Consider the following 26,173-nt stretch of genomic DNA (forward strand, 5'->3'; position numbering starts at 1 on the left):
TCAAATATTCTCTTGTTATATATTAAACAAAAAGTAAATTGTTTCATATCGCAATATTATTTAAAAAAATATCTAAACGTCCAAACTATATAAAAGGGAATTAATTATAATCATCAAGTTCTACTTTAAAATCTTTGCATCTCCATTCAATCTCACTCAAGCTAGATTCGATTAATTCACGACGGATCAAAGGACCCTCCTGCTATTTAGCGTATCGTCACTTTTTATCCAGACGAAGCTACGCCGATGCCGAAGCGACCCGGCAAAGAGAGAGCCTCGCCAACGATCAACAATTGCAGCGATGCTCAGGTAGTCGTCGTCGTTCCCCGCGAAAGTATCTCCCTTCCGTAGGGGTAGTTTGGTCCAGGTCGCCGCGAGGTGGGAGATGCCAGGCAGATGTCATCTCCCACCCCGAAGGGGTCGGCGCAGGCGCGTCGTCGCGACGACGGGCGTCGCGACGAGGCGCCGCGTCAAACGTGGAGGCTATAGGTTAAATCCTCCCGCTCCTCGTTTTTGTCGTTTTTCCGGCGTTGCCTCCTGATCCCGCCTTCAAAAGTGCCGGTGGACCAATCGGCGCCGGGCGTTGCTCGCCCGCTGCCTCCGACGGCACGGCAAGCACCACGACCACGACGACGGCGGCGGCGTCGGCGGCGGTGACGACGACAACGACGACGACGACGACGCCGACGTCATCCGCGGGTAACGGCGACTCGCCGCCGAGATCCCGGATCGGGATCGCCGCAGACGTCATACGCCAATCTGACATCGACGAACGATCGTTCCCGCTTGCGCTTACGTCGATCTCGAAGCTGAACGAACGTCAATCTTGACAGTGCCAACGCAATATCGGTTATCAAGTATCTTCTTATCTTGCATTTAGCATTCGATCGTGTCGGTCTAGATCACGCATCGTCAAGCCTCTTTCAGGCTTCATTCAGAATTGCTGAGGTGCTTTTACGCGTCGCTAATATCGGTAGTGAGATTTAGCTGAGTTGGAGAACTAAATGATCGTAGATCGAATTGAGTCGAGCGGTTAAAAAATTTGGTGATCGTAGATTTAAGAGGGTGGAGAAGTCAGTGAACGCACAGGAAGTGACTTACGTGCCGCAGTGTGGGTACGCTAAAACCTGGAGTTATCCTAGGTAAGAGTTTGCAATGATTTTTAATAAATAAATAATAGAGAAAGAGACGGAGAGAAAGAATGTGTGCATGTGTATGTAAACTTGGAATATATTAAAATTTACTTTGAAAGAGGTGAACTATTTCTGATAATGATACGTCAAGTTAAAAAATATTTTTTAGAATTAAGAAATTAAAAAAAAATAAAAACAAACAATTAAGAAGTTTTTGCTGGCAATATATGAACGGATATAACAAAGATTACTTTTTAATTGTTACAATAATTATCTTGGAAAAATTACTTGCACTAGATTGCACCTTTCAATTAGCCAAATCCAATTAATGATATTTTTTTTTAATAAAATAAATAAAAAATACATTATTGGAAGAAATATTTTTGGATCACAAAAATAAATATGTCGTATCTTACATAGTATATAATTATTTATTGTTGTATTTGAAATAAATTTTCAATTAAATAAGCTGAAGTAGATTACACATCTTTTTAAGAATAACTGCAACAAATTCGAAAGTAAACTGTAAAAGATAATGATTAAATTTTACATTCATATGTTTTATATTTAATTTACACAGGAAATTATTAAATATATGAAAGAGACGTGTATTGATTTTAGCGCGTTTGATATCGGCCTGATAACGAATGATCGAGGAGGCACGATGAACGGAGCAGCAACGGTCACGGCCTCCGAAGATCATCAGCATCAGCATCAACAAGCGCAAAATGAAACGACGTCGGAGCATCCACGGAGTCCTGCCAGTCCATTGAGCGTTAGACACGGTAAGTTAATACAAAGAAAATTTATAAATGCTGACAAAAATAATTTAGAGAGAGAGAGAGAGAGAGAGAGAAAGAGAGACACTATACATAAAACTTCAATTCATCAGATTATTTTTAAAAATTTAATTAAATACTTTTAAGAGTTGTGTGATATGTATAAAGCTTAAGAAAAAAATTAATCGAAAAGTTCAATTCTATTATAATAAAAAATTATAATTTTAAATAGCTGATAATAAAGTTATGCACACATAATAATAATAATAATAATTGAATAGTTTATTAACGTTTGAAAAATTACGTAAAAGAAAGATTATATTTGCCGGAAAAAACATGCGTAAGTAATGGATATTTTTAGACTTTACCTTTTCATTGGAATTTATTATAGATTAATAGACTGAGAGATTAACCTTCTTCAATGCCGTCACGACATTTTTCTCGCGTCATAATGCGTAATGTAATGCGTAAACTTGCATCAACGCGCGATTCCTCTTTCCCCGTTCACGCCGGGTCAGCCGAGATTTGATTATTCTAATGGCATAATGTCGTTGCCTACGTGCCACCCTCTTTTTCCACTTATCCCGTCCCACAATGACTGTGACTCGTATAAAAGTCTGTCGCGAGGGTGAACCTGCGTGCATTTTGTCCGTCGCGGCTCATCGTCCACCCTTAACGACAGAACGCAAGATGAGATTCTTTGCCCATTTGATTAACCCTCTTGATGTACATATAATATTTTCCTCAAGAAACTCACCGTGTAAATATTATTATAAACTGTCATTTATCATTAATAGCTCAAACTCACACATGTTTTTATCAATTTAAAAAACGTATTTGTAACCTTTAAATATCTTTTCAAAGTTACATTAAAACCCTAAAGTTTTTGTTCGAAACAAAATAATAATATCTTGTTATTCAATTAAATTATCAAAATTTAATTAACGAAAAGAATTTCATTGTCAATTGCTTACAACTAAAAATGTATTCAATTAAAATTGACTAAAAAAGTATTTCTAAAAAATTTTTAATTGAGTAACTCGATAATATTTTATGTGAAATATTTGTAATACAATGAAATATATAATTAGATGATATTTGATAATAATCTTAATTTCATTGATCAAAAATTTAAAAAAAAATTACAAATATATATGTAGTTTAATCTCTTATTGTATCATTCTCGTCGACGATATAGAATCGTAAATGTTTATCCAGTCTTGTTTATTTTGTATGCACCGACGGATGCACCTAATTTTGCTCGGCGACACAAGCTTTTTCAGTTATCGGTAAATTTTTGTTTGTCAATTTCCATGTTGTGACTTAAAACTTTGGCTGTACAGTTTGAACTTAAACAAACGGAAAGTATATAAAGCTTCTGCTGTTTTCTTCCCTGTACGATTAGTGCATTGCATCTCATTCGGCTGTGGCATCAACCTGCATCTACTTAAAACAAATATCGAAAAACAGCTGTGTTTAATACTATTCTCTCGTCAAACATTGTTGTCCCAGTAACATTATTTCAATAACAGCCTTGATGATAATAAATGAGATCTGTTTTTCCTTCTTGGCTTTTGCAAAATATATATATATATATATATATTATTATAATGGCAATTTGTTTAATTTGTATTATTTTTTATAAAGAATTTTTTCAAAATAAATCTCGATAATTCTCATACGTTTTATTTAATTTCGACATTTCTCTTTCAACAGAAATGCAAGATATTTTCTCTTTCTTTCTCTTTATCGTCGCATCCAATGCGCTAACGATTAGTCGAAATTAGCGAAGAGGAAAAGGGGGAAAAAATTTCTTCTTTTTCTTTTTTTATCTTTTCAACTACGCAACCCCTGGCCCCACTCGCAACGATCCCCCTCTCACTTTTCCCGATGATCCCATAATGCGAGGGCGCAGGTGGCGCCTTGCCATCCACCAGCATTGATATGCTAATGAAATTTGACGCCCCTGCTTTTGCGCGCGTTACTCTCGGCGCGGGTGGCTTATAGCGGGTGTGTATTCTGTATTGGACCGTCATTTTTCTCCTCTCAGGTTTAACCCCGCGCGGACGACAGATTGTACCGCGACAAGATTTGATTACCCTAATGCTGTAATTTGCGAATGCGTGCGTGCACGCACGTTCTTAAACATCGTCTTTAATATATAAACATGAAACTAATATAAAAATAGGATTCAATATGAACTTACTATTATTATATTTTGATTAAGAAAAGCAAGACGAAATTTTATCAGGTAGATCAGAACGATATTAATTGGTAATAAAATGACTAAAAAAGAAAAGGTAGCCGATCTCGACGTTATCGTGAAACAAATCCTTTATCGAAGATTGAATTTGCGTATCAGAAGATACTTCACTAGTAATCGACAGGATTACGGGGTGTATGTTAACGAGATCGAAAAGCCTGTACGCTTATACAAAGTCACGTGAGTTGAATTAATTAATAAGATTGACACCACATCTCGACGTGATTTGATAACGATCGGGAATTGATGCGATTCGACAATCGTATTGTTCAACAGTTGTAAACAACAAACATACTCAAAAATAGTGAGAGAGCTCAAGAGAAAAAATACGAACAAAAATTTTGGCAATGGTAGAGAGGGTATCTTCTTTTTCTGACGACAAAGTTACTACTCGATAGCTTCTGGCACCCCAGGAGAGATTCTTCTGTTCCTGTTTCGCGTCCCTGAAGGCTTACCGGCTGGATCGCGGAGACAAACAGTATTTACATCGGGAAATGAGTTTGGAAAAAGCTCAGGAAGTAAGAACGCTTTAATATAAATATTTATATCGAATAAATGAAAAGGGAACCGCGATGATTCCACAGTAACGCGCATCACTAGATCGGTAACCTGCTGCAAAATTATGTTTCAGTGAAATTTTCAAAATCTGCTTACAACTCTAGTTTACATCTTCTTATACAATCAAATATAAATTTTAAATTTGATTAAAGTATAATTACAGAATTTTCACCTACATATCTTTATTTGGCGTATGTTTTCAGATTTAATACCGTAATTAAATTTTATTTTTTATGACTGTCTTTTTGTTATAATTTTATTCGTATACAAGCATGTTTATTAATAAATTAAATGTATTATTAAATTAAATTTTATTTCATTTTATTTTTGCACAAAAATTATAATTACACTCTGACAATGAAAAAAATTGAAAAGATACTAAAAAGTGAGACAGAAGGTGAGCCTTTTGAAATACTCAAAATGCAGAACATTGTCAATGCAATGAACAGGATTCGCGTTTCGCGAAAAAGTTGCATGCACTATGGCGATGAACATCTGCGTGATCAACGAAATGCGATTTCGCTTCTCTGCTTGGCTCGACTTTATTAGTCACGCTGGTATTCTCAACGAAGCACGAGATCTCGCTCGAATCGTATTTGTCGGCCGCCCCCGAATTCGATCGAAAACTCGTTCCAGCCTCGTTAATGCCGCGGGGTCAGATAGGATCCGTTCGAGAATTACCATACAACAGGACGATGTCAAGATAGGAACAATTTCGCGCGAAACAATTTCGCTCTACACTCGGTTGTTTAAGTATAATCGATACAAACCGTCACAAATCACGCTTTCAACAAATGAAAATATATTTCTTATAATTTTTTAACTTTATCATTAAAAATTATTTATACAATAAATTTGTCACTCAATATTGAATTAAAATACTATTTATATTGTCTTGGATTAAATTAAAAAAAAAAAAAATTCTCTTTCGATTCAAGTTAAAATATTTGTGTGCGTGCTTCGCGTTAAAGTATAATTATAAAATACAATTATACACTACGCCAACACATAATGCATGTTAAAATAAATCTTGGAAATATTTCATTCAATTAATGATCTCGAGATAGATATCGCTGTTATTAAATCCGATCACTATCACATAACACGAGGGTGACTTGTTATGACGCAAGGGGTAAGAGCATCCTTTAGAATCGCCTTCGTCGAGGGTTATGAGAGAATTTCAATTCGTGATGATATCAATCGGCAATTGAATAGAAATGACAACAAAGTAGATGGCGTGATTCTCGTGGCTGTCCATAACGATCGGGCGTTAAGTGAGCGTGCAGAATTATTTTATATGCGACCGTGTTGCTCGACCATCTCTATTCCGAAATCAATCAAGGCTGGCGGGGTCTTTCGATCTACCCCCTGCTTAGGGTCGGACGCGCGAAAGAGAGTTTTGGGATTAAGCCGAAAGTAACGGCCAACTGATCGAATGAAAACGCTGCCAGACTGATCGTGGAAAAATGATATTTTGATCGTAAATCTCGGGCCTTTCGTCGCATCGCTTGATCGCCAAGAAAGCCATTCTGCGATCGAAAAAGATAATGGATTATCGTAGTTAGATATATTACATTTCGGTTAAAATAGTGATTCAATTTTATGTTTCCTTCTTGTCATGATTTTTCGTTTCGCAAAAATTTACGTTGATTTTCGTTAAAATAAAATAATTATATAATATAATAAATAAATCAATTTACACAAAGAATTGTAGAAGTTTGTTATGTTAAAAATTGTCACCTCTGTCTCTCATGGAAATATAGAATTAAATTAATAGAAATATGTAAATATGTCACAAGTGTAATTCAGCTAAATTCGAGCTTGTTATAATTAAAATTATAATTAAAATTATAATTAATAATCGCAGATAAGCGCGAGATAGTAATTTAACAATCGAGCGATATTTTCAATTAAGTTACGCAAGGGTCAAACTAATATTATTAACGACTCCAGGCTCATTTTACATTTGCAAATATATTTCTGTAAATACGTTTAATAATAGTAGGAAATTTCGTTGTCGATATTTTAGTTCGGAATGAGGAAATTCGATTCGAGCGTCCAATTATAATGATTTTCCTACTTTCGGCGATCGCAAAAGTGGGAAAATCATTATAATCGAACGTTCTATTGAAAAAAAAAAAATCGAAGAAACCAGACGCTTCGTCAACACATTCATTGAATTGCAGTTACCACAATTGTGCAAAGTCTGGAACAACGCTACGAGGAAAATAATTCGTGAATGTTGACAACGCTGACACGTCAACCGGAAGAATGCGACAATAATTCACTGGCAAATTATTTCGATGTGATTTTTTTTTTCCTTTCGGAAGTTCAGTCACCTAGAAAATTTTAACACCTGTGTATCGAGATCGCATATATTAACTTTTGACTCCCTGTTTATTTTTTCGTTATCAAAGCAGGGTCATTTACCGATAAAACGCGTTTGATTAACATACTCTTTGAGTTCAATATCTTTTTGACGCTTCATTAATCTCATTCAGAACTGCGTAACTTATTGTAAGACTTGAAAAGATCTTGTCAGAAAACTTTGTATGTATAATAATATATATGTATATATATCATATCAATTAATTTCGATACATTTATATTCTATTCTTTTCCTTGTCGAGAGATTTGAAAAATTACAAAAATTACAGAGATTGGCACATTCACATTACAGATTCCGGCGAGAGCAGTGTGATTTCGCCGGGCCTGCCGGAACGTTATAGTCCTCTGGGAGCGACGGGATCCACATCCAGCCACGATCCTTACGCCTCCCGGTCGGTCCAGGAATGCCCGGTGCCCCTCTGCAGAGGAATGCCGACTGACTTCCCTCTGGCCAGATCGCCGTATCTGACCGCGCTCGGGAACGGCCACCCGCACTTGCTCGGTCAGGTACAGCATCAGCAACAGCAGCAGCAACAACAATCGCAGCAACCGCAACACGGCAGCAAACCGCCGCGAAGTCTCGGACTGATATGCGTCGTCTGCGGTGACACCAGTTCCGGCAAACATTACGGAATACTCGCCTGCAACGGTTGCAGCGGCTTCTTCAAGAGGAGCGTCAGACGAAAGCTGATCTACAGGTGAGTTCAAGATGACTTTGACGACTAGATCGTAAGATAAATTATTGAGGTGCCACATCAAGAGAAAAGGGGTTTTTTTTATTATTCCTTTTCAATTTTAAATAAAATATTTCTTTCTGGAATTGCATGCACGAATAAATGCAACTGTACGCTTCCGCTGCAGATGAGCGTGGATTTGACTTAATTTAGGCAACAGCGGTTCGTCTGTCGCGTCCTACTGTTATTATTGCACGCCACAGAGAGAGAATACGATTGGGATTAATTATTATTCATCCAACGGTATTTCGACCCCTTAACGTAATTCTCTAGTTCATGCAGGTGATACATGAATGTGTAATAGCGTTACTGCAATGAACACAACTTTGATCAATCAAATTGTGAGATACGATTTTACGACACAAGAGATTACACGATACACAAGAACAATATCGCAAGGCACGCGATCGGATAACGATATTCAGTCACGGTCAAACGTGACGATAGTTCATCGACACGCACTCGTTAACAACTCTGGCAACTCGATCCGCGACGGGGAAAGAATTGTAACGTCGCGTATCAGTCGGTTTGGCTCTTTCGCGAATCGTCCGGGATTCGACGACGGGTCGCTTTGCATTTCGATCACGCTCGCTCGCGCCTGTTCATTTTTCAAAGGGCAACGTGCGAGGGTTAATAGTTTGCGTATCGAGTGCTGTGCGCGCGCGGATCAGGACGGGATGGGACGATTCCGGGAGCGGGATCCGATGGAGATGGATGGCCGTTCCCAGGGGACGGTAATAGTTCCTCGCTACCACCAGCATGGATACCCGGGTATAATTCGCCACCGGTGTGCGGCGACGGTGGCTCTCGATGGGCCCCCGGCGGGCTCGACATATTATGCCGTCCCCCACGTTGTGGCCCGGTATTAGGATGAGCCTGCTCGACTTGGCCCACACATGGCTCCGCTCGATGCTTAACTCGATATTAATCCCGAATTATACTATCGATAGCATCTCCCTTCAATGCCGAGATTCTGCAATGTAAAAATGTTATTACAAGAAGGGGATACTGGAAATTTTGTAAAGCAGAAATTTTACAAAATTGTTGCACATATATATATATATATATATATATATAAAACTTTTTTTAAATATATTGTTAATAAATCAAAAGTCGTGTAAAAAATATCGCACTTCAAGATTTCATGATAAATTCGAAACTGATGGTTTAAAGCTAAAAAGCTTCTTTATCTATTATTTGTATATTTATTTCAGTATATTATATATTTTTATCCTGCATATGTATTAATATTGTCATTATAAGTTTCAAAAATCAACAAATACACATACTTATTTTAAGATTTTAATACAATATCTGACTTGTGTCATATAAGATGTCTAATTATTTTATCGTTATAATGATTCACGACAGAAATTGTTTTCGACGCGGTATGTGTATTTTTGTTAGCACTTGATACAGATCCGAATATTCTTAATTTTCCCGAAAGAAGAGGAAGAACCATAAATGTTTATTTACTCAACCTGGATCTGTATTTATATTTATGCATCGGAATATGTTCTTCTTATCAAATGTTTATTAACGGAAGCGTCGAATCAAGTCTCCCGTCTTATATGCGCGCATAATATATAATCGTTGTAATTTACATGTTTATTATCTTTTAATTAATAATGTCGGAAAAGAATATGTCACACATTACGATTGAATGGCTAAAAAAAATCTTTTAAAGGAAAAGAAACATTTTCTAGACGATAGAAGATATATCAAACAATTCAATAATTCGGCTTCAATATACCTATTTCGATTTAATATTATATTCATCAGCATATTATAAAAAAATAATAATTATAATCGTGGATAAGAAAGCAAAATTAATACACGCAAAAATGAGAGGAGTTTATAAAAGATGTTAAGTAAAAAATATAAATATTATCTCTGAAAATTTTCGTGCGTTGAACACACACGAGATGAAACAGAAGGAAGGAAGATGCGGCCTTTGTCATTCGAGTAGCGACATTTGCGTGCAGAGTTCAAGTGCGAGCCCCGCGGGAGCCCGTGCGAACATTTCAGTCGCTCTTATCCACGCACGATGCACTTAATTGCATCTAACCGATCCGTGAGGATTTGCGCGCTAATCCGGCGATTGTGGACGCCGTCGTCGTCGTGGCGCATCGCGTCGGGACGCATCTGTCGCATCTCGTTCCCCTCCGCGGGTAATTGGTTATCTGTGCGGAGGCTCTTCAATCTTTTACCGCGTTATAGCCGTCCGACGGGAGCGAAAACGCCGTCCTCTCTTTCGTTCGCCTCCTATTTTCACGAACGATGAAATTAAATGTCGCCCGACGATATAGATTGCCGATACTACCGTGCAGTCTATCTCATCGTAGCAAATATTCAAAAAAATTTATAATTAATTTTACAAAGAGAAAGAGAGAGAGAGTAGCATAATATCATATTTTTTGCAACCATATGCAGTGTGTAGTATACAAAATTAATTTTATAATCTTTAAATATCTCCCAGAATTCTATAAAAAAAATGTTTGTATTATATCAAAAATCTCTCAGAAGAATATTAAAAACCTGAAGAAATGAATTGCAGAAATTACAATTACATCATACATTACTTAAAAATCACCTTATATTTTTTATTTATTAATTTCACACCCATCATCACACTTTCTCGTGGTCATTATCCTTCCCACAAAATACAATACTTCACACGCGAATTAATACCAGACGCGCTTTCGAGATTTTCTCCGCCGGCGGCTGCCGCTGGGTCGCTGTTAGAACGATTTTAACAAACGTCAGTCACAAGGAACCGAGCGCTATCTTGTCCGGAGGCGATGTAACACGAAGGGCCCGTCGACCGAACCGGTCCCCCGGTACGGTGTCGGCGGGGGGTCCGTCGTGCAAATTGATTTGCGTTCACACCCCAACGGATCCGCAGGGCGCGAGATGCCAATCCCCCTCCCCCCGTCCTCTCCTGCGCGGGCCATCCCCCTTCTTGCATTCACCCTTCAGAACCACATCATACATTTATTTACGCATCTCTCTGTTCTACGAGCGGCCCCGCGGCATTGTTCGCCTCATTGAATTACCGGAAGCATGTGCTGCCGGTTATCACGCCCGTCGGATCGCCCTACTTCGCGTTGTCGGATGCAGGCTGGAGCTGGATGCGATAGATGTGTGTTGTTTATTGACGGTGTCGTCGGCGAAGCGGCAGGCTTGCCGTAACCCTTTAGATAGGCCTCTGTTAAACGATCTTTTTGATGTAACGTGATGTTATGAATGTTAAGAGAGGATAAACGACATGTACTAAACCATGTAATTCATCGGAAAGAATTATAAATAATTAGTGCAAAAATAGAGCTTCATTATTATGTTGTCTACTACAGAGAACACGAAGGGGAGAATTCATAATTTTTCGAAAATAAGCCGCTTCTTTTATATTATATATTTTAAAATTAAAAAAGAATAAAAAAATTGTATATAAATAACAAGAATTATATATATTTAAGTAATTCTTTGAATTTCCCTTTTCCCTTTTAAATTCTAGTTTTAACACCTGTTGAAAATTTTTCGCGATACGCGACAGGGACTAATTCGTCAACTCATCCCTCTCAATCGATCCTTGACGATGACATTTCATCAACGATCAATGCCTCCGTAGCTCTTGTCCCTCGCGGAAAGTCGACGAAATTCAGTCGCACTTGTCGGAAATCCGGGGTGCGCACTCTTCGGGAGATGGTGTTAAATTCGATTACTTTCATTGTTGGGCTAACCCGGTTATCCCTTCAAGCCGGCTAACGTAAAGAGGCGAACCGTCCGGGGTCACGTACCTTCTTCTTATCCCTCTTAATCTCGTTCAATCCAGCGACAGCGTCCCCGCAACTTCATTGCCCGGCCTTAAAGGCGTCCTATTTTCCTTCCCTTATTACATAGCACAAGATATAAAAATCACTACAGTTCGAACGAGACCGGAAAATTTTTGCACAATGCCAATTGTCTTGTTCAGCAGGATTAAATATATAATATTAATAACTTTTTTATTAGCAAGAATATAACACAAATATAAAAGTGTACACTTATTTTTAGTAAAATAAGTCATTAAAGCAGGCTTCAAGAAACATTGCAGAAAATTCTAAATATTTCAAGAGAGAAATTATAAGTTAAATATTAAAATAAAATATAATAAAACATATTGAATGTACAATATGTATAAACGCTATATGTTTTTGCGCAGATGTCAAGCTGGTACCGGAAGATGCGTCGTGGACAAAGCGCATCGAAATCAATGTCAAGCTTGCCGTCTGAAGAAATGTATGCAAATGGGAATGAATAAAGATGGTGAGTGATAATATAAATATCTCCAACTAATCTGAGCTTCACATATACAGAGATTAGATTTAAAAATAATTATACTTTTCGTCGTAAAAAGAGTACAACTTCCAGCATTTATAAATTGCAAAGTATGATATAAAAAGTCTTTAACAAGTTGTATCGCCTTTCGATTGTTAAACGCTGAGATATAATTTATATAAGACAAAATCTCTCATTTCTTTCTGCTCGATACATAACGGCACTGGTGTGAGAAATAAGAGTTAAGATTTCACTATAAAGTTTCGTGTCCTGCAATAAATTTCGCGGATAAAAATCGCCGCGATTGTTGTGCGCAATTCGATTCAATCGAAAGGATCACCCTCTGCGATATCGAGTTCGGCAATAAGAAAGTTATCAGCGGAAGGGAGGGCGCGAGGAAAGAAGAACAAGAGAACAAGACAAGGGGGGACAGGTGCACGCCCGGAAGGCATTAAGAGTTGAATCGTTGAGGCTGTTCGAGACACAGCCAGACTTCCGCTCGCGTCCCGCCTTTATCCAGTTATTTATGTCGCGAACATAAAGGGCCCTCCGCCCGAATTCCTCCACCCCCGTCGCTGATTGATTCCAGCATTACGGCCCGTACCCACGAAAACGGATAATCCGCCGGATCTATAACTCCCATTTGGCGACAATGTCTTCGAAACTAGCGATGGAATCCCGATATTTCCCGATGATCGACGGAATGATACTTACGTGTCGTTCTGATCGATCGACTGAAAAATATTTATATCGATGTATATTTGATGAAAAAAAAAAATAATAATAATAATAAAATTACATCTTATCTGATTTTACAATTCTCTGGATTATCAAAACATCGGAAAAACATTAAAAAAATACAATAATAATTAAAGACTATAAATCTCAATCATATAGAGAGATACCAATACAAACGGAAACTGAAATTACATGGGAGACCCACGAATCTGTATATATACGTAGTTAAATTCTCGCAGTTTTTCGGAAGCCGTTGCTCTTCGGACTTTTACGCGGGGAAGGTGACTGGAATAATTACGAGAGCATTTTACCGCACGTGGAAGACACTCGTTCCCGTGTCACAAGCGCCGAAAGGAGAGAGATTCGTGTCGTCCACCGTGCTTTAATAGATGCGCGATTAGGGCACTCATTGTCGCCGGCGTGTAACGCGGGCGCAATTTTTCCCGGCGTCCCTTTTACCACGGGCACGCGCAGTAATTTCGTAATAATAAAAAGCGTGTCGGCTCGCTTTACCTCCGACGTGCAGCCTGCTGGGCGGCTTAATGGGGTCCTCTTGCTTCGTCGGGCCTCCGTTTCTTCTCTCCCTCTGCCCCTCTTTCTCTCTCTCTCTCTCTCTCTCTCTCTCTCTCTCTCTCTCTCTTTGCTTGCCGTTCCCGGTGTCTCTTTCTCGCACCAGAAGAGATAAACGCCCCGTGCACTCTGTTTCTGTTTAATTTGCATGCACCTCGCTGCGAGAGAGGACGCCCTGCTTTTTGTCCCCTCTTTCCTCGACTTCTTCTTCGCTCGTTTAACTGACGAGCGTGCCCGGTTTGTTCACTGATGCATGTAGGGTCCTGTTATTTTTACTTGATCCCTAACTTGAATAAATCTTTTCGACAATTTTATCTGTTTTCAAAAAATAATCTACACTGTAAATATTATAATAAAAATATCAATAAAAATAATTACAGAAAATGCACATTTCAATGCAATGTAAATTTTTTATTGCAATGTCAGGAATTTAAAGATCGCTAACAAATTTTAATATTTTTACTCATATCTACAAATATGGTTTCATTGTTATCCCTAAGTATCCGTCCCATGTAACATTTCTTGCGCGGATTCTCGCACCAGGACATGCGTTTCGCTCATTTGCATGGTGACCACTCTCCGCGGGAGAGACGGACGCACCCTTTCGCGCGTCATCCTGCTCGTCTCCTTTATCCTTATTGACATCGGCAAAGTCGCAAACGGGGAAGAGATAGAGAGAGAGAAAGATAGAGAGAGGGATGATCGAGGGTCATGAAACGAATCTCCGCGTGCGCATCGGGCGGTCGGCCGCACGTTGCATACGTTTATTTCCTCCAATTAACCCTTCGGGATTCGTCGAGGGCCACGCGACCGTCGCTAACGACCGCAGTGTTTACGACGATGACGAAGACGACGACGAAGAGAACGAGCGCCGTCGTTGTCGTTGTCGTTGTCGTTGTCATATCGCGGCGAACCGCACGAGCGTGAGCACGCAAATGCGCTTGATTGGCTCGCGTGAATAAAAATTAACTAACCCCCTTCTCCACCGCCGATCGTTTATTTCTACATAAGATATTTACGGGATATTTATAAAAAAATGCGACACAGAGGATGTCCCCATGATCCTCCTTTTTTTTTCAAATAAGTGTAGGTATGTATCGAGTAATTTTTTAAGCAGGTCTATCTTTGTAAAAATATACAGGGTACCCTAAAACTTTTGAACTTTCTTTTAATGAGAGATTATCTGGAATTTCCAATTAAGAGTTTTTCCTCAGCAAAATGTTGAAAAAGATTATCATTTTTTGCATGAATCCAATTTTATAGTCACCTTATGATTAAGCTTTAAAGCTTAATTAATAAAATTAATATTTTATTAAAACAAACTCCACCTAAAATTAACTGAAAAATATAGTTAATTGTGTAAACTTCACAAAGTTTAATTTATGACAATCCTTTCTTTTTCAATCGCTTAATAGTCGAAAATTATTGATTTATTATTGCCTTAATATTTAAATCCAGTTTCTTTAAAAAATTCAGAAATTTTGCCCACTCTGTAGAAAATGGACTTTTTTCTTTTACACGATAGGCAATTCTAGAACAATGCATATAATAAAAATTATACCGCCTATACTTAGAAAAATAAGCTTTGTACAGTTGATAATATCGTCTTAAAAAGCGTACGAATTCGTTGAAAAATTGATTGTACTCAATAAAAACGTAACAACATCATCGCTGAAAGTCTTTTTTAACGGAATCCTCTCGCATTGATGATCGGTGAATGAAACTCTCGGATGTGCACTGGGTTGCATATTGCAAACAATAAGCGTGACTACCGCGTGCCCGTTAAATTCACGCGTGTCAGACGCAGATTGCCGGCGTGACGTAACGTGGCGTTACGTGAGTTTGACGAGAGGGCGGCAGACAACCGCTCGCGCTCCGTAGTTTCCCCCGTAAATCCGGCGGCGTCCGGGGGAGTGAAGATGGGGAAATCGACTAATATTTCAATAATATTTCAATCATCCGCGAATTCGACGGTCTCGACGAGCGACAATGCTTCCATTGTTCGCCGACCGCATCGTCGTTTTCAATATCCTTTCTCGTTGAAAAAAGAGAGAAAAATCACAGTTTTTCGAAAAAAAAAAAAAAATAAATAAATAAAAAGAAGAGCGCCCGAACGAAACGATGAATATGCATTGTAAAGGCTTTACTATTGCCCTCTGATTTTTCTCGATCAATCGGAAAAGCTGTTCGGTTTTTAACGAAATATATACCGACTTTGCTAGTACCACGCTCTGCTTTTATTCACCCTATTGTTACATAATAATCGATATACAATGGGATATACAGTTCTAGCTTTTATATCACAGTATTGTGGCAGCATAATGATACTCTTATCTAATGAAAAACGTATTACGTCAAAGACTTGTGCAAGCAGTTTGAAATAAATGAAAGAAATACATTTGCAATACATGGCCTATGTAATCTCGCGTAAAAGATGTTCAAAGAATACGTCACCTGTAATTTGCGCGAATGACATAAAAAAAAATATATATCATACAACTATGTTATTTTTAAATGTAATTGATATATGAGCAAGTTCGTATTATGATTTACCGTAACTTGATAACTGATGATGATTCAATGAACTTAAGAGGAAGTTTATAATCGTTGCACCTGCGAAAACACTTATCAGCGATTGTCAATCAAAAACATTGAATCTACTTCGCTATAAGCATTCATTACAAATGATGGGCATTTCTGTGTTAAAATCAATGATCAAAATTCATCGAAAATGTACCTTTCAATTGTCTGAATTATCAATTTAAAGAAAATATTAATTTTTTTAATAACTTTACAAAAGAGAGGTATCAATTTTTCGCAGCAATTGTAAAAGTTCCAAACTTGCTCATATATTCTTCGTCATTATAAATGGCTGTATATATCTATAAACACGACAAGATCGTGATATTGCAGCTGTCCAGAATGAACGTCAGCCGAGAAATACTGCCACCATTAGACCGGAAGCACTCGTCGAGATGGACCAAGAACGAGCGTTGCGCGAAGCTGCCGTCGCCGTGGGCGTCTTCGGGTAAGTGATAATTAATTTCTCCCTTCTCTTTTTGTAATTATTTTATTATCTCTGATCTTTATTCCTTACCATTTTACCTATTCTTTTTGAGAAAAAGATGTAAATTATTAAACCAAGTAAAAAAAAACAGAATAAAATTTCGTCAAGAAATATTAATTAACAGGCCGAAACATTAATTACAATAATTAATGGCGATTGAGATGTTTGCGCAAATTGATGGGAATCTCAGGAAACAAAGTCTTATTCAAAGCTTTTGAATAGGATTATCGATCAAAAGAGCGATATCGAGAGTGTTTTATGTCACGAGGCAACACTTGAAGTTACTCTGATAAATCTTCGATTAATTTAACTTATGGCTAATAATTGCAATATTTTTTTAATATGAATAGAATTTATTTTTTTACACACCGGAAAGGAAAGATTAAATTAAAAGCGATGAATTATGCAGTTGGAAAAATTCTGCTGAAATTTTTGTAATTCTATTAATGGACGATCGAGTTAATGGGAGTTTGGTCGAAGTGGCCCTTAAACACGGTCGATTAGAGCGGCAGGCGACGAAGGCGACGATCGATAATCACCTGTCGATGGGTGCAACGACAGGAGCAACAAGGGCCGACGACGTTGTTGGCACGTTTGATCTTGTGCTGCACACCAGGCTTACCTTTCGCCGTTGTGAGCGACACGCCGAGCGTGATCTATCATGAAAAATTACCTTTGACTAGCAGCCCGAGTGTGCGTAGCGTTTTTCAGGTAACCGGTTGCCCAGGTTGGAACTAATGGAAAATCCATAGAGCGCCAAGGGGTGAACGTTAAAAGCGACAGGCCGGCGTCCCGACGCGGCGCGAAGCGCGTCGTCTTCGGCGAGTTATTACACCAAGCTCGTTACACAAGCGCGAGCCATCCTCTCGCGATACGCGAGCCTACGTCACGGATTAATTCAACAGGGAAAATCTATCTCTTTTGTCGTATTTTAAAATATAATATCTTTAAGGAATTTTAAGGATCAAAAATGCTGTATCGAAAACAAAAGATTTCTGATCGATAAATCAATTACACTGAATCTGTTAATTTTGTAGAAAAATTATACAGAATGCCCTATTTTTATCGAATTTTTTAAATAGGATATTTCAAATAGAATACCTTGTATTTTAGCTCAAGCTACTCTTTTTATGTTCGCGTAATTGATATAGAATTCGATTAGTTTAAAATAGTATTGAGTAAAAAAAAATGGTTAAAATAGTGTCATTAAAATGAACGCATGTTTATGAGCAGATTTCACGTAATTAAATATATAATAAAACAACTTATGCTCTTTAACTATATGGTTCAGTCCAACAATTTCAATATAGATTGTTTCTATCAATAATTCGATTACATGTACATAAAATTTTGAGACTTTCATTAGAAGAGAAATGAGTATAAATCGTCAGAGGTACTAAAAATTAATAGAATAATTATATAAAAATAAATATTGACTTGATACGTTATACTCGTTATAATAAATTTTAACAAGATATAATTCAATGTAAAAGTCGAAAGCAAATCATAAGAAAGAAAGAATTATTTTATCCGTTGTTCGCGATATACAAGAAATTTGAACAAAAAGTTTTACGGAAATAATAAATGATATTTATTCCATGTATACATAATATCGAAGCTAAGAAAAATGTAGCTATAAATGTTATACGTTCCTCACACGATCAACATCGTCTTCTGATTATGCACTTGGTCGATTACCCAGAAACGCTAACTGGTTCCGCTATTCTTAACCCAGTAATTATCTCGATTCTTTATTTCAATAAACAATTTCCCGCATTGCGTCGCATCGTCTGTCACTTACATTTTGCTCCAAAATGTTTCGGCAATTGAATGCAATTCAAAAGAAATTAATATATTTTCCACGAGATTCAGGTCACCACCTCACAATGAAAGATATAAAAATAACGGTGTGATTAAGTAGATTTTCTATCAAATAAAAGCGAATCATATCTGGATTAATTTTCCGTATTTTTTTTTTTTTCCAATTTCGCGATGCAATCTTATCGAGAGATGGCAGTAATTATTTACTTCTCAAACAACATAAAAGTATAAAAGACATCTATTAATAAATATTTAAAAAGCAGCTCTTACGGCGTTTTTACGGCGTCACTTAGATGTTTATGACATTGGGATATTAATTAAAGTTTATATAAAGAAAAAATTGTGCTACAGTAATGGAAATACTTTTCGCGAGAATAGGGGTGTGTCATGTATGTGCGTGTGCGTTCTCTGCACGTAGTGTATATAATATACGCGTACAAAATACATATTCATAATAATTCATGTGAAGTCTCTTCGTGTAAAGGCCAGCCTACACCGCGCCCTTCGCACGCAATTACCGAATACAACCGATCGATCGACAATTAGTCGAAGTCGAGCATGGCCTCACCGCTAACGATGCTCGCGAAAATCGCGCGGGCTCGATCGCCGGGCGATATCGGCTTCGCGTCGACGACCTCGCGACAACGCCGATCGCGGGACCCGTTGTTCTCCGGACACTCGCCGATCTTCTTCTCGAGGTGCGAAGCCGGAATCGGCACGATAGATCTCACGTCGCTCTCGGACTTGACGTACTTGCGCGCGCTGTCCATGCCGTGCGACGCACGTGGTGATTCGACGTCCATCCTGTATCTTTGTGTGTCTTTCTTCAGAGTCTCCGACTTGGTCTGCCTGATGACGGACACTAGTCGTCGTTTGATGTCCGCACTTGCGAGCTGCTGCGCATTCGGCTGCGTCCAATCGAATGGCTGTTTGGTGACGTTTTCTAGCAGATCTAAGAGCCGGTCGAAGGATAGGCATATCTCGTCCAAAGACTGCTGGCTGATCAGGAGACAGCCGTTGGTCTCGATCTCCTTGTTCTTCAGAACGTTCTCCAACATAGCTATGTTGTTTTCCGCCGATCGCAGATTCGCCTCGGTGGCCTCGCGGCACCCCCGTTCCTCGATGAGCAGAAGATCAACCCGCTTGATCTCCTCCAAGAGGCGAGTGTGCTCCGCTTGAGCTTCCGTCAATTGCTTGAGGAGGCTCTGAATTTTTTCCGAATTGTCCTGCCGGTCGACAATTTGCGTGCTGACGTCCACTTTGGTCGAACCGAAGCTTCTCAGACTCGTTTCTTCGAAGCGCTGCGTGACGTTCGTGTATTCAGGTGTTGTCTTTTGATCCTCGACGTCGCGGTCAGCACGATTCACTGCAGATTGTATTCGAGATTGAAGATTCAAGTGAAGCGAGACCTTGGGCACCGTTTGTATGTTGCCGATCGTCCGCGATCGAATCAATTCTGATCGTTGTTGCGGTGTCGCTCGAGGGGTGTCACGAACTGGCGGGGAAGGCAGTCGGACCTTCATCTTCGTAGGTAGAAGCGACATGGGAATCGTCCTTCTCGGAGGAATCACCTGGCATGGTCTCTTCGCGTACCTGGTAAAGGCGCTTCGCGCTCTCGAGAGCATCTTCGTGGTGTCTTCGTTCTCGTTGCATCGTCGAGTACCAGCCGACGCGGTCCTTTTGTCCTTCGGCGCCAATCCCATCCACTTGTATTCCGATTTTCCCTCGACGTCCGTTTCTCCCAACCTTCTCATCACCTCCGCCGCAAGTTCGTGGTTCAAGTTTGCATTCTTCCTCACGTCGAGCACTGCTAGAGTATTATTCTGATCGAGTAGGTTCAATAAATCCGCGCCGATCTGATCCGTCAAACCACAGTGCTGAAGATCCAGTGCCTTTATCCATAGACTATCGCGTATAGCCTCGATCATCTCTCTCACGGCACAGTTGCCGAGATGCGGATTGTCGTTGAGAGTCAATCGACGTAATCCTGGCATCGCCTCGAAGTTGGGTTCGCGATATCTCAGCGATTGCTTCCAGGTATCGTGGTAAAGCGCAAGTTTCTGTCTGGAAAGCGCGGACGTTAACGCGCCACCGCTGTTTGATGTGAGGTCGCAGTGACTAAGATTCAAGGACTTCACGCTACGAACGTCCGCTATCGTCCGGCAGATCAATTCGCAACCGGTGTCGCCGATGTAGCAACGTCGTAGGGACAGATGGTGTAGAGTCTCCGTTCCCGACAGACCGACACAGAGCACTGCGATGCAGTCCGGTGGAAACGGGATACCCTCGAGCTCCAAATGCGTGAGGCTGGGCGAATTTCTTAGGCATTGGCCAACGCTTTGCGACAGCCATTCCAGCAAATAACGCGTGAGCACCACCGGAGCCTTACCCATCGCTCGCGCCTTGTCTGCGGAATTCACCTCTTCTAATGGTTTACGACATTGATACCTGACATGGATACGGTCTCTTTATCACCTCGAGATTTTGGCAAGTTCAAAACAATGAGGGCGAATTACATTTTGTTTTCTAAAAAATAATTTCCTCCATCCAAGATGTATAATTTAATAATAAAAATTCAAAAAGTTAAAATAAAAGAAATAATTTTTCAAAAAAAGCATAGATAATCAGAAATCCATAAACAAATTTGCATTATATTTCGTATATATAAATTCATTAACGTTAAATAATCTAACATTGTTAAATTTATCATTATCAAAAAATAATAAAAAAATTTTACATATGAAAACCAATGAATTGACATCAGAGAAATAAATAAAAAGTATCAGTCAAAATAATAAATCACTATAAACTTAAGAATTAATCTAATATTTTTAAATATATAATTTAAAAAAGGTTTATATAAAAATAAATTGAAAGCTATCCGAAATAAATAGATAATAAAAATATCAATGTAACCTGCTGTGCACGCTAATCGATTTGAGCGAGCGATCGAGAGAAAGGGAGTTCAATATCGGGCCCCAATCGTCCATCTTGACGCGATCGGTGGTGAAGTCTAAGCTGTGCGGTAGGGTGACACATATAACCGGCAACGGTCGCAGCCGTTGCTGCTTGCACAGTTCCATATAGCAACTTGCGAAGTTCTTGCCGGCTGGGATCGCCATTTTCCGCGGCGAAGCCGGCGCGGCCGCATCGATCTTCCGTCGGCGTCGCGACGGAATTTCACCCCCGAGGGTCGTAATGTTGCCGGTGGTCTCGCCTCCAGAATTATGAACAGTCTCTGCCGCTGTTGTAAATCGGCGTATTATCAGATCCGCTCTCTCATCGCTTCGTACAAGGAGTTGTTTTTAGGCATATTTAAAAACGGACGCAAACATATATTTCTTGAAAGACGGGATATATATATATATATATATATATATATTAAAAATTTTTACCTTCCCCTTTGTTGGTTCGCCCGTGGACTAACCGCGATCTCACCGCGAAACGTCATCTGCTCCACCAGATTTGGAAGAGATCGCCGAGTTGCGAGAAACGGTTTCGTCGAAAGGGATATTTTTCGAAAACATCGACGGCTTTTCTTCTCGTGATCGTGATAGCTATACGCGGGCCTACCTACCCGGGATCGACATAAAATTTCCGCTACACGGAACACGACGAACCTACAAACGAAACTCACACGCGAACGGACTGAACATGTCGTCGCTCGCGATTATTTCACTCTGATTTATTTCTTTGATTTAGCCAAATCGAGTTTGCATTTGCTAAATTATAACGTGATACTTTATAATCAAAATTCACTTTGAAGTGGATATATATGAAAAGAAAAAATAATGTTTTAAAAAAGTCATTCTTTTTTCCATTTAAAATAGATTGTAATAATGTTTCAAAAATAAATAGTGTTTAAATTTCTCTTTAAATTTTAAAATTTGCCATATCTCTGTAGAAATTAAATAATTGCATAATCATTTTTTATTATTCAAATATTTTAATCCTTTCGGCACATGAATTTTTTCTCAGACCGCCAGTCTCCTTAGCTATGGCAAGATACACTACGCCACTACCTCTGCCCACAGTCGCACCGACGACAAACTCTGCAAATAATACAGCGACACCACCTCGACAAGACAACGATGACGGTATGTATCTTATATATTTTAAATATATGTTATGCTTAAAATCATTCTTTTACAAATAATAATAGTTTTTCATAAAAAAAGATGACATAGGTACATACACGTACAAATTTTTATAAATTTCAACAAAAGAAATATTATATATATATATATATATATATATATATATATATATATATATATATATATATATGTATGTATAATTTAAGACGGACAATATTTGTTTTATATAATTTGATGAAAGATATATGAATCGTTTTATGATAATTCTATTAATTCAAATGAAAATTTGCATCAGCGGTATTCACTTTTATTGCTTGCTATTGTCAGCTGCCGAAAAAGAATATACAGAATATAAGATAGAAAAGAGTTTTATGTTTAAATAGGAAACGCATCCGAAGATAGTATAGATGTAACTAACGAGGAACCATTGACACCTCAACGAAGTGGATGCGCACAGCTTCCACCAATACTCCCGTCATTATATTCACCTGCGAGTGCCGAAACGGTTTACGAGACCAGCGCGAGACTGCTTTTCATGGCCGTCAAATGGGCGAAAAATCTTCCTTCTTTCGCTGGTCTACCATTCAGAGATCAGGTAATGCTTTTTTATAACTGCAATTTACTTACAATATATAAATTTAGTGTATATATAAATATTTTTAACGCATTTTTATTTGACAATTTATTTCGATGTTAATGAATGATGTGTAATCGTGACAATAAGTTGTCAACAATGAAAATGTCAGCAAACAACGTTCCTGTATTAACGTAAGAAATAAAAATATGAATAATACATACATATAAAAAGAAAAGAGAAATTTTTTAAATTATATATAATAAATCTAATTATAATAAAAATATCAATTTATAATAAACGGTATAAAGATACAATAAAAATCTAAAGATTAAAAGTTTGATTATTACGTTAAATCTTATAATAATATAATTAAAATATCAAGTAGAAAAATCCGGATGTAATTAAAATGACAAAAATATAGTAAATAATACACAAATTTTTAAATAAATCATAAGTATTTCGACCAATCGTGTTTAGGTAATATTGCTGGAAGAGGTCTGGTCGGAGCTGTTCCTCCTCAATGCGGTTCAATGGTGTCTGCCACTCGAATCGTCGCCTCTCTTTAGCGCTGCCGAGCTGACGGCTCTGACCCTTTCGCCGCATTCGCATCCGCACTCGGGACTGCACCTGCAAACCACCACCGGAAAACCCAGTCAAGTAGCGGCTGATGTGAGGCACTTGCACGACACTCTGCAAAGATATAAGACAGTTATGGTCGATCCCGCAGAATTCGCCTGCATGAAGGCAATCGTTCTCTTCCGCCCAGGTGATTTTTCGACATGTTTTACGTCATACTGTAAAAAATATATATAATTTATATTACTTTATTATAAAATACTTTTCAGAACTTTAAACTGTTTTCTTTCTATCTCTGCTTCTCTCTCTCTCTCTCTCTCTCTCTCTCTCTCTTTTGTTTAACAAAATTTATTTGCTTAATTTTCAAAAAATAATCACGATAATATATCTGCAATTTTTTAAAAATTATTAAATTATTTAAAATTATTTAATCTCGCAAATTCGAGATATATATATCTAGGGATGCGATTTTCTGTTACAGAAACCCGCGGCTTAAAGGACTCCAGTCAAATTGAAAATCTGCAGGATCAAGCACAGTTGATGTTGGGACATCACGCGCGCGCTCAACAGCCAAATAGTCCTGCGCGTTTTGGCAGATTGCTGTTGCTGCTTCCGTTGCTGCGAATGGTTCCGGCCGCAAGAGTGGAACTGATTTATTTCCATAGGACCATTGGCAATACACCGATGGAAAAAGTCCTTTGTGACATGTACAAAAATTAAAAATCATCTTGGACATTGGAGGATTCCCCGAAAATTATAAATTGCCACTATGAAATTGATAACGCGAGTTACGCAGAATCCAAAAAAAGTTGGTGTTAGAACAACGGATTTAGGGAAGGCGGAATCACCGATGGTGGACAGCAAAGACTGGCAAACGAGACTATCTTAAAAATATAAGAATCAAAGAGTAAAGCGCGCGCGCGCTTTGTTTTCGACACGATCAGGCCTAAGGACGAAGTCCTAAGTCCCTACGAGATGATCATAAGATAATAAATTCGATTGGCAAGTATTCTTACCGTACAAACGCGAGGCGCAAGAAGAATGGCTAACGAATAAAACGGCAACTAAAATCGACGGAGGGACACTCAATCGCGGCGTAAATATACACATAGACACATACATATATATGTATTTATTTATTATAGACATATATATCGGGCGTTAGGCCCGGCACGTTGATAGAGCGTTTTTTTTTTTTTCGTTTCTCGTAGGAGATCGACCGATTAATCAAAAAAAAAAAAAAAAAAAAAAAAAAAAAAACAGGAATATTTCGTTTTTATATTTTCCTTCTCTTTTATACTTTGACTTAAGTTTGTCGTGAAATTACCGAATTAGAGAGGAAAGTGACGGGAGCGATGAATACATGTGACATGTTCGTGAACTATAACTTTGTGAACGTTATTAAAAATATGTGATATGCAGAATTCAATTATTTTATGGAATATATGTTGGTAAAATCGCAGTGAAATTATTTGAAAAATTAACGCAATTAAAATATTCTTTTCTCTTTTTACACGCGAACAAATTTATGCATCAGAGATATGATTAATAAACCGCGACGATATATATTACAAAATCAGAATTAAATTGCATTTGGAAATTACTCAGGCAGTAATATAAATTCATAAAATTTAATGTTGCATAATATGATTAATGAAAGTAATTTGATCCACGAAGGTGTGTGAGGAGTTAATTTTTTTCAGCGCTGTAAATGAATGCTCGTCCGCACTTTCTCTGTATATTTCGTGTTGTGATACTATTCGCTGTAAAAGTCTACGTATTCTCAATCGGTGATATGTATTGTAACGATTACTTGTAATAAAAGTAAATCTGATTAACTCGTCTATTATCACTGTCTCATATATATTATCTGTAATTTATTTTTACTTATTACTTTAGATCACATACTAATATCTTTAATAATAATTAAATCTAAGTTATTTAAAAGTAAAAGTAATTACCTTAATTTTGGATAAATATATTTAGTATCTCAACTTTATATAATAATAATAAAAATATCGAAACATTGACATAAATGCCAATTATATAAATATAAATACGTATAGCAAAATAAAAAATCTCATATACAGTCAAAAAATCAAAAGATTATATTTTGTAAAATATATTTCATAATTAAAATTGCAAAAAATTATGACAACAGATTAATCTATTAAAATGTAATAAATTAAATTAATAATTATTCATAAAAAGATGTCGCGAGGGTCCAAGTGGAATCCTTCGAACAGAGCCAAAGTTCAAAGATTGTTGCTGTATTTGACGAGAAGGGGTGGCTTTAGGCTGTGATCCCCTCGAAACGCAATTTGACTTTGGTCGCAATACAACGCAATGACGTATATCCGCATCCCCCGTAAACCCCGTCACGGTGGTTGTTGCATAAACGTACATATTTATTTATCACCGCATAATCCCTGACTTGCCCTGTGCCGACGAGGGTTTTGCCACACGGCAGTTTGACGGTCCCCGGCGGAATTACCCCCCTCAGCCGCTTATAAATTACATCGGGGCTCGAGCGAGGTTTAAGGGCCTGCTTAAGT

The 26,173-nt window shown here is 38.1% G+C and overlaps 2 protein-coding genes across 3 annotated transcripts; one reads left to right on the plus strand and one right to left on the minus strand.

The window, feature by feature from the left end:
- The first annotated feature begins 662 nt into the window (after window positions 1–662).
- LOC140668610 (photoreceptor-specific nuclear receptor) lies at window positions 663–25,546 on the plus strand. Of its 2 annotated transcripts, none has more exons than XM_072897780.1 (9): window positions 663–1,142; window positions 1,755–1,918; window positions 7,414–7,819; window positions 12,057–12,160; window positions 16,379–16,508; window positions 22,347–22,465; window positions 22,849–23,060; window positions 23,520–23,808; window positions 24,100–25,546. In XM_072897780.1, the coding sequence occupies exons 2-9, from the start codon at window positions 1,798–1,800 to the stop codon at window positions 24,336–24,338; spliced, it is 1,620 nt and encodes a 539-aa protein (XP_072753881.1). In that variant the 5' UTR covers window positions 663–1,142; window positions 1,755–1,797; the 3' UTR covers window positions 24,339–25,546. The 2 variants fall into 2 exon arrangements, with proteins under 2 accessions (XP_072753881.1, XP_072753882.1); XM_072897781.1 differs by having other exon boundaries at window positions 16,394–16,508; window positions 24,100–25,545.
- On the minus strand, window positions 18,911–21,490 carry LOC140668789 (uncharacterized). Its single transcript, XM_072898106.1, has 2 exons — window positions 21,285–21,490; window positions 18,911–20,816 (listed from the first exon to the last, which is right to left on the minus strand). Exons 1-2 carry the CDS (start codon window positions 21,488–21,490, stop codon window positions 18,911–18,913), a joined length of 2,112 nt encoding a protein of 703 aa, XP_072754207.1.
- Window positions 25,547–26,173: the final 627 nt, after the last annotated feature.

The sequence above is a fragment of the Anoplolepis gracilipes genome, chromosome 8, assembly GCF_047496725.1.
Source record: "Anoplolepis gracilipes chromosome 8, ASM4749672v1, whole genome shotgun sequence".
NCBI classification, from domain to species: domain Eukaryota; kingdom Metazoa; phylum Arthropoda; class Insecta; order Hymenoptera; family Formicidae; genus Anoplolepis; species Anoplolepis gracilipes.

Bases quoted from the DNA above. Each gene is read 5' to 3' on its own strand.
- LOC140668610 (XM_072897780.1), top strand. From the start codon at position 1,798: ATGAACGGAGCAGCAACGGTCACGGCCTCCGAAGATCATCAGCATCAG. The intron at 16,509-22,346 runs GTAAGTGATAAT...ATTTTTTCTCAG, and splicing joins GTCGCCGTGGGCGTCTTCGG to ACCGCCAGTCTCCTTAGCTA. The intron at 23,809-24,099 runs GTGATTTTTCGA...TTTCTGTTACAG, and splicing joins AATCGTTCTCTTCCGCCCAG to AAACCCGCGGCTTAAAGGAC.
- LOC140668789 (XM_072898106.1), bottom strand. From the start codon at position 21,490: ATGGCGATCCCAGCCGGCAAGAACTTCGCAAGTTGCTATATGGAACTG. The intron at 20,817-21,284 runs GTTACATTGATA...TATCCATGTCAG, and splicing joins TCGATTAGCGTGCACAGCAG to GTATCAATGTCGTAAACCAT.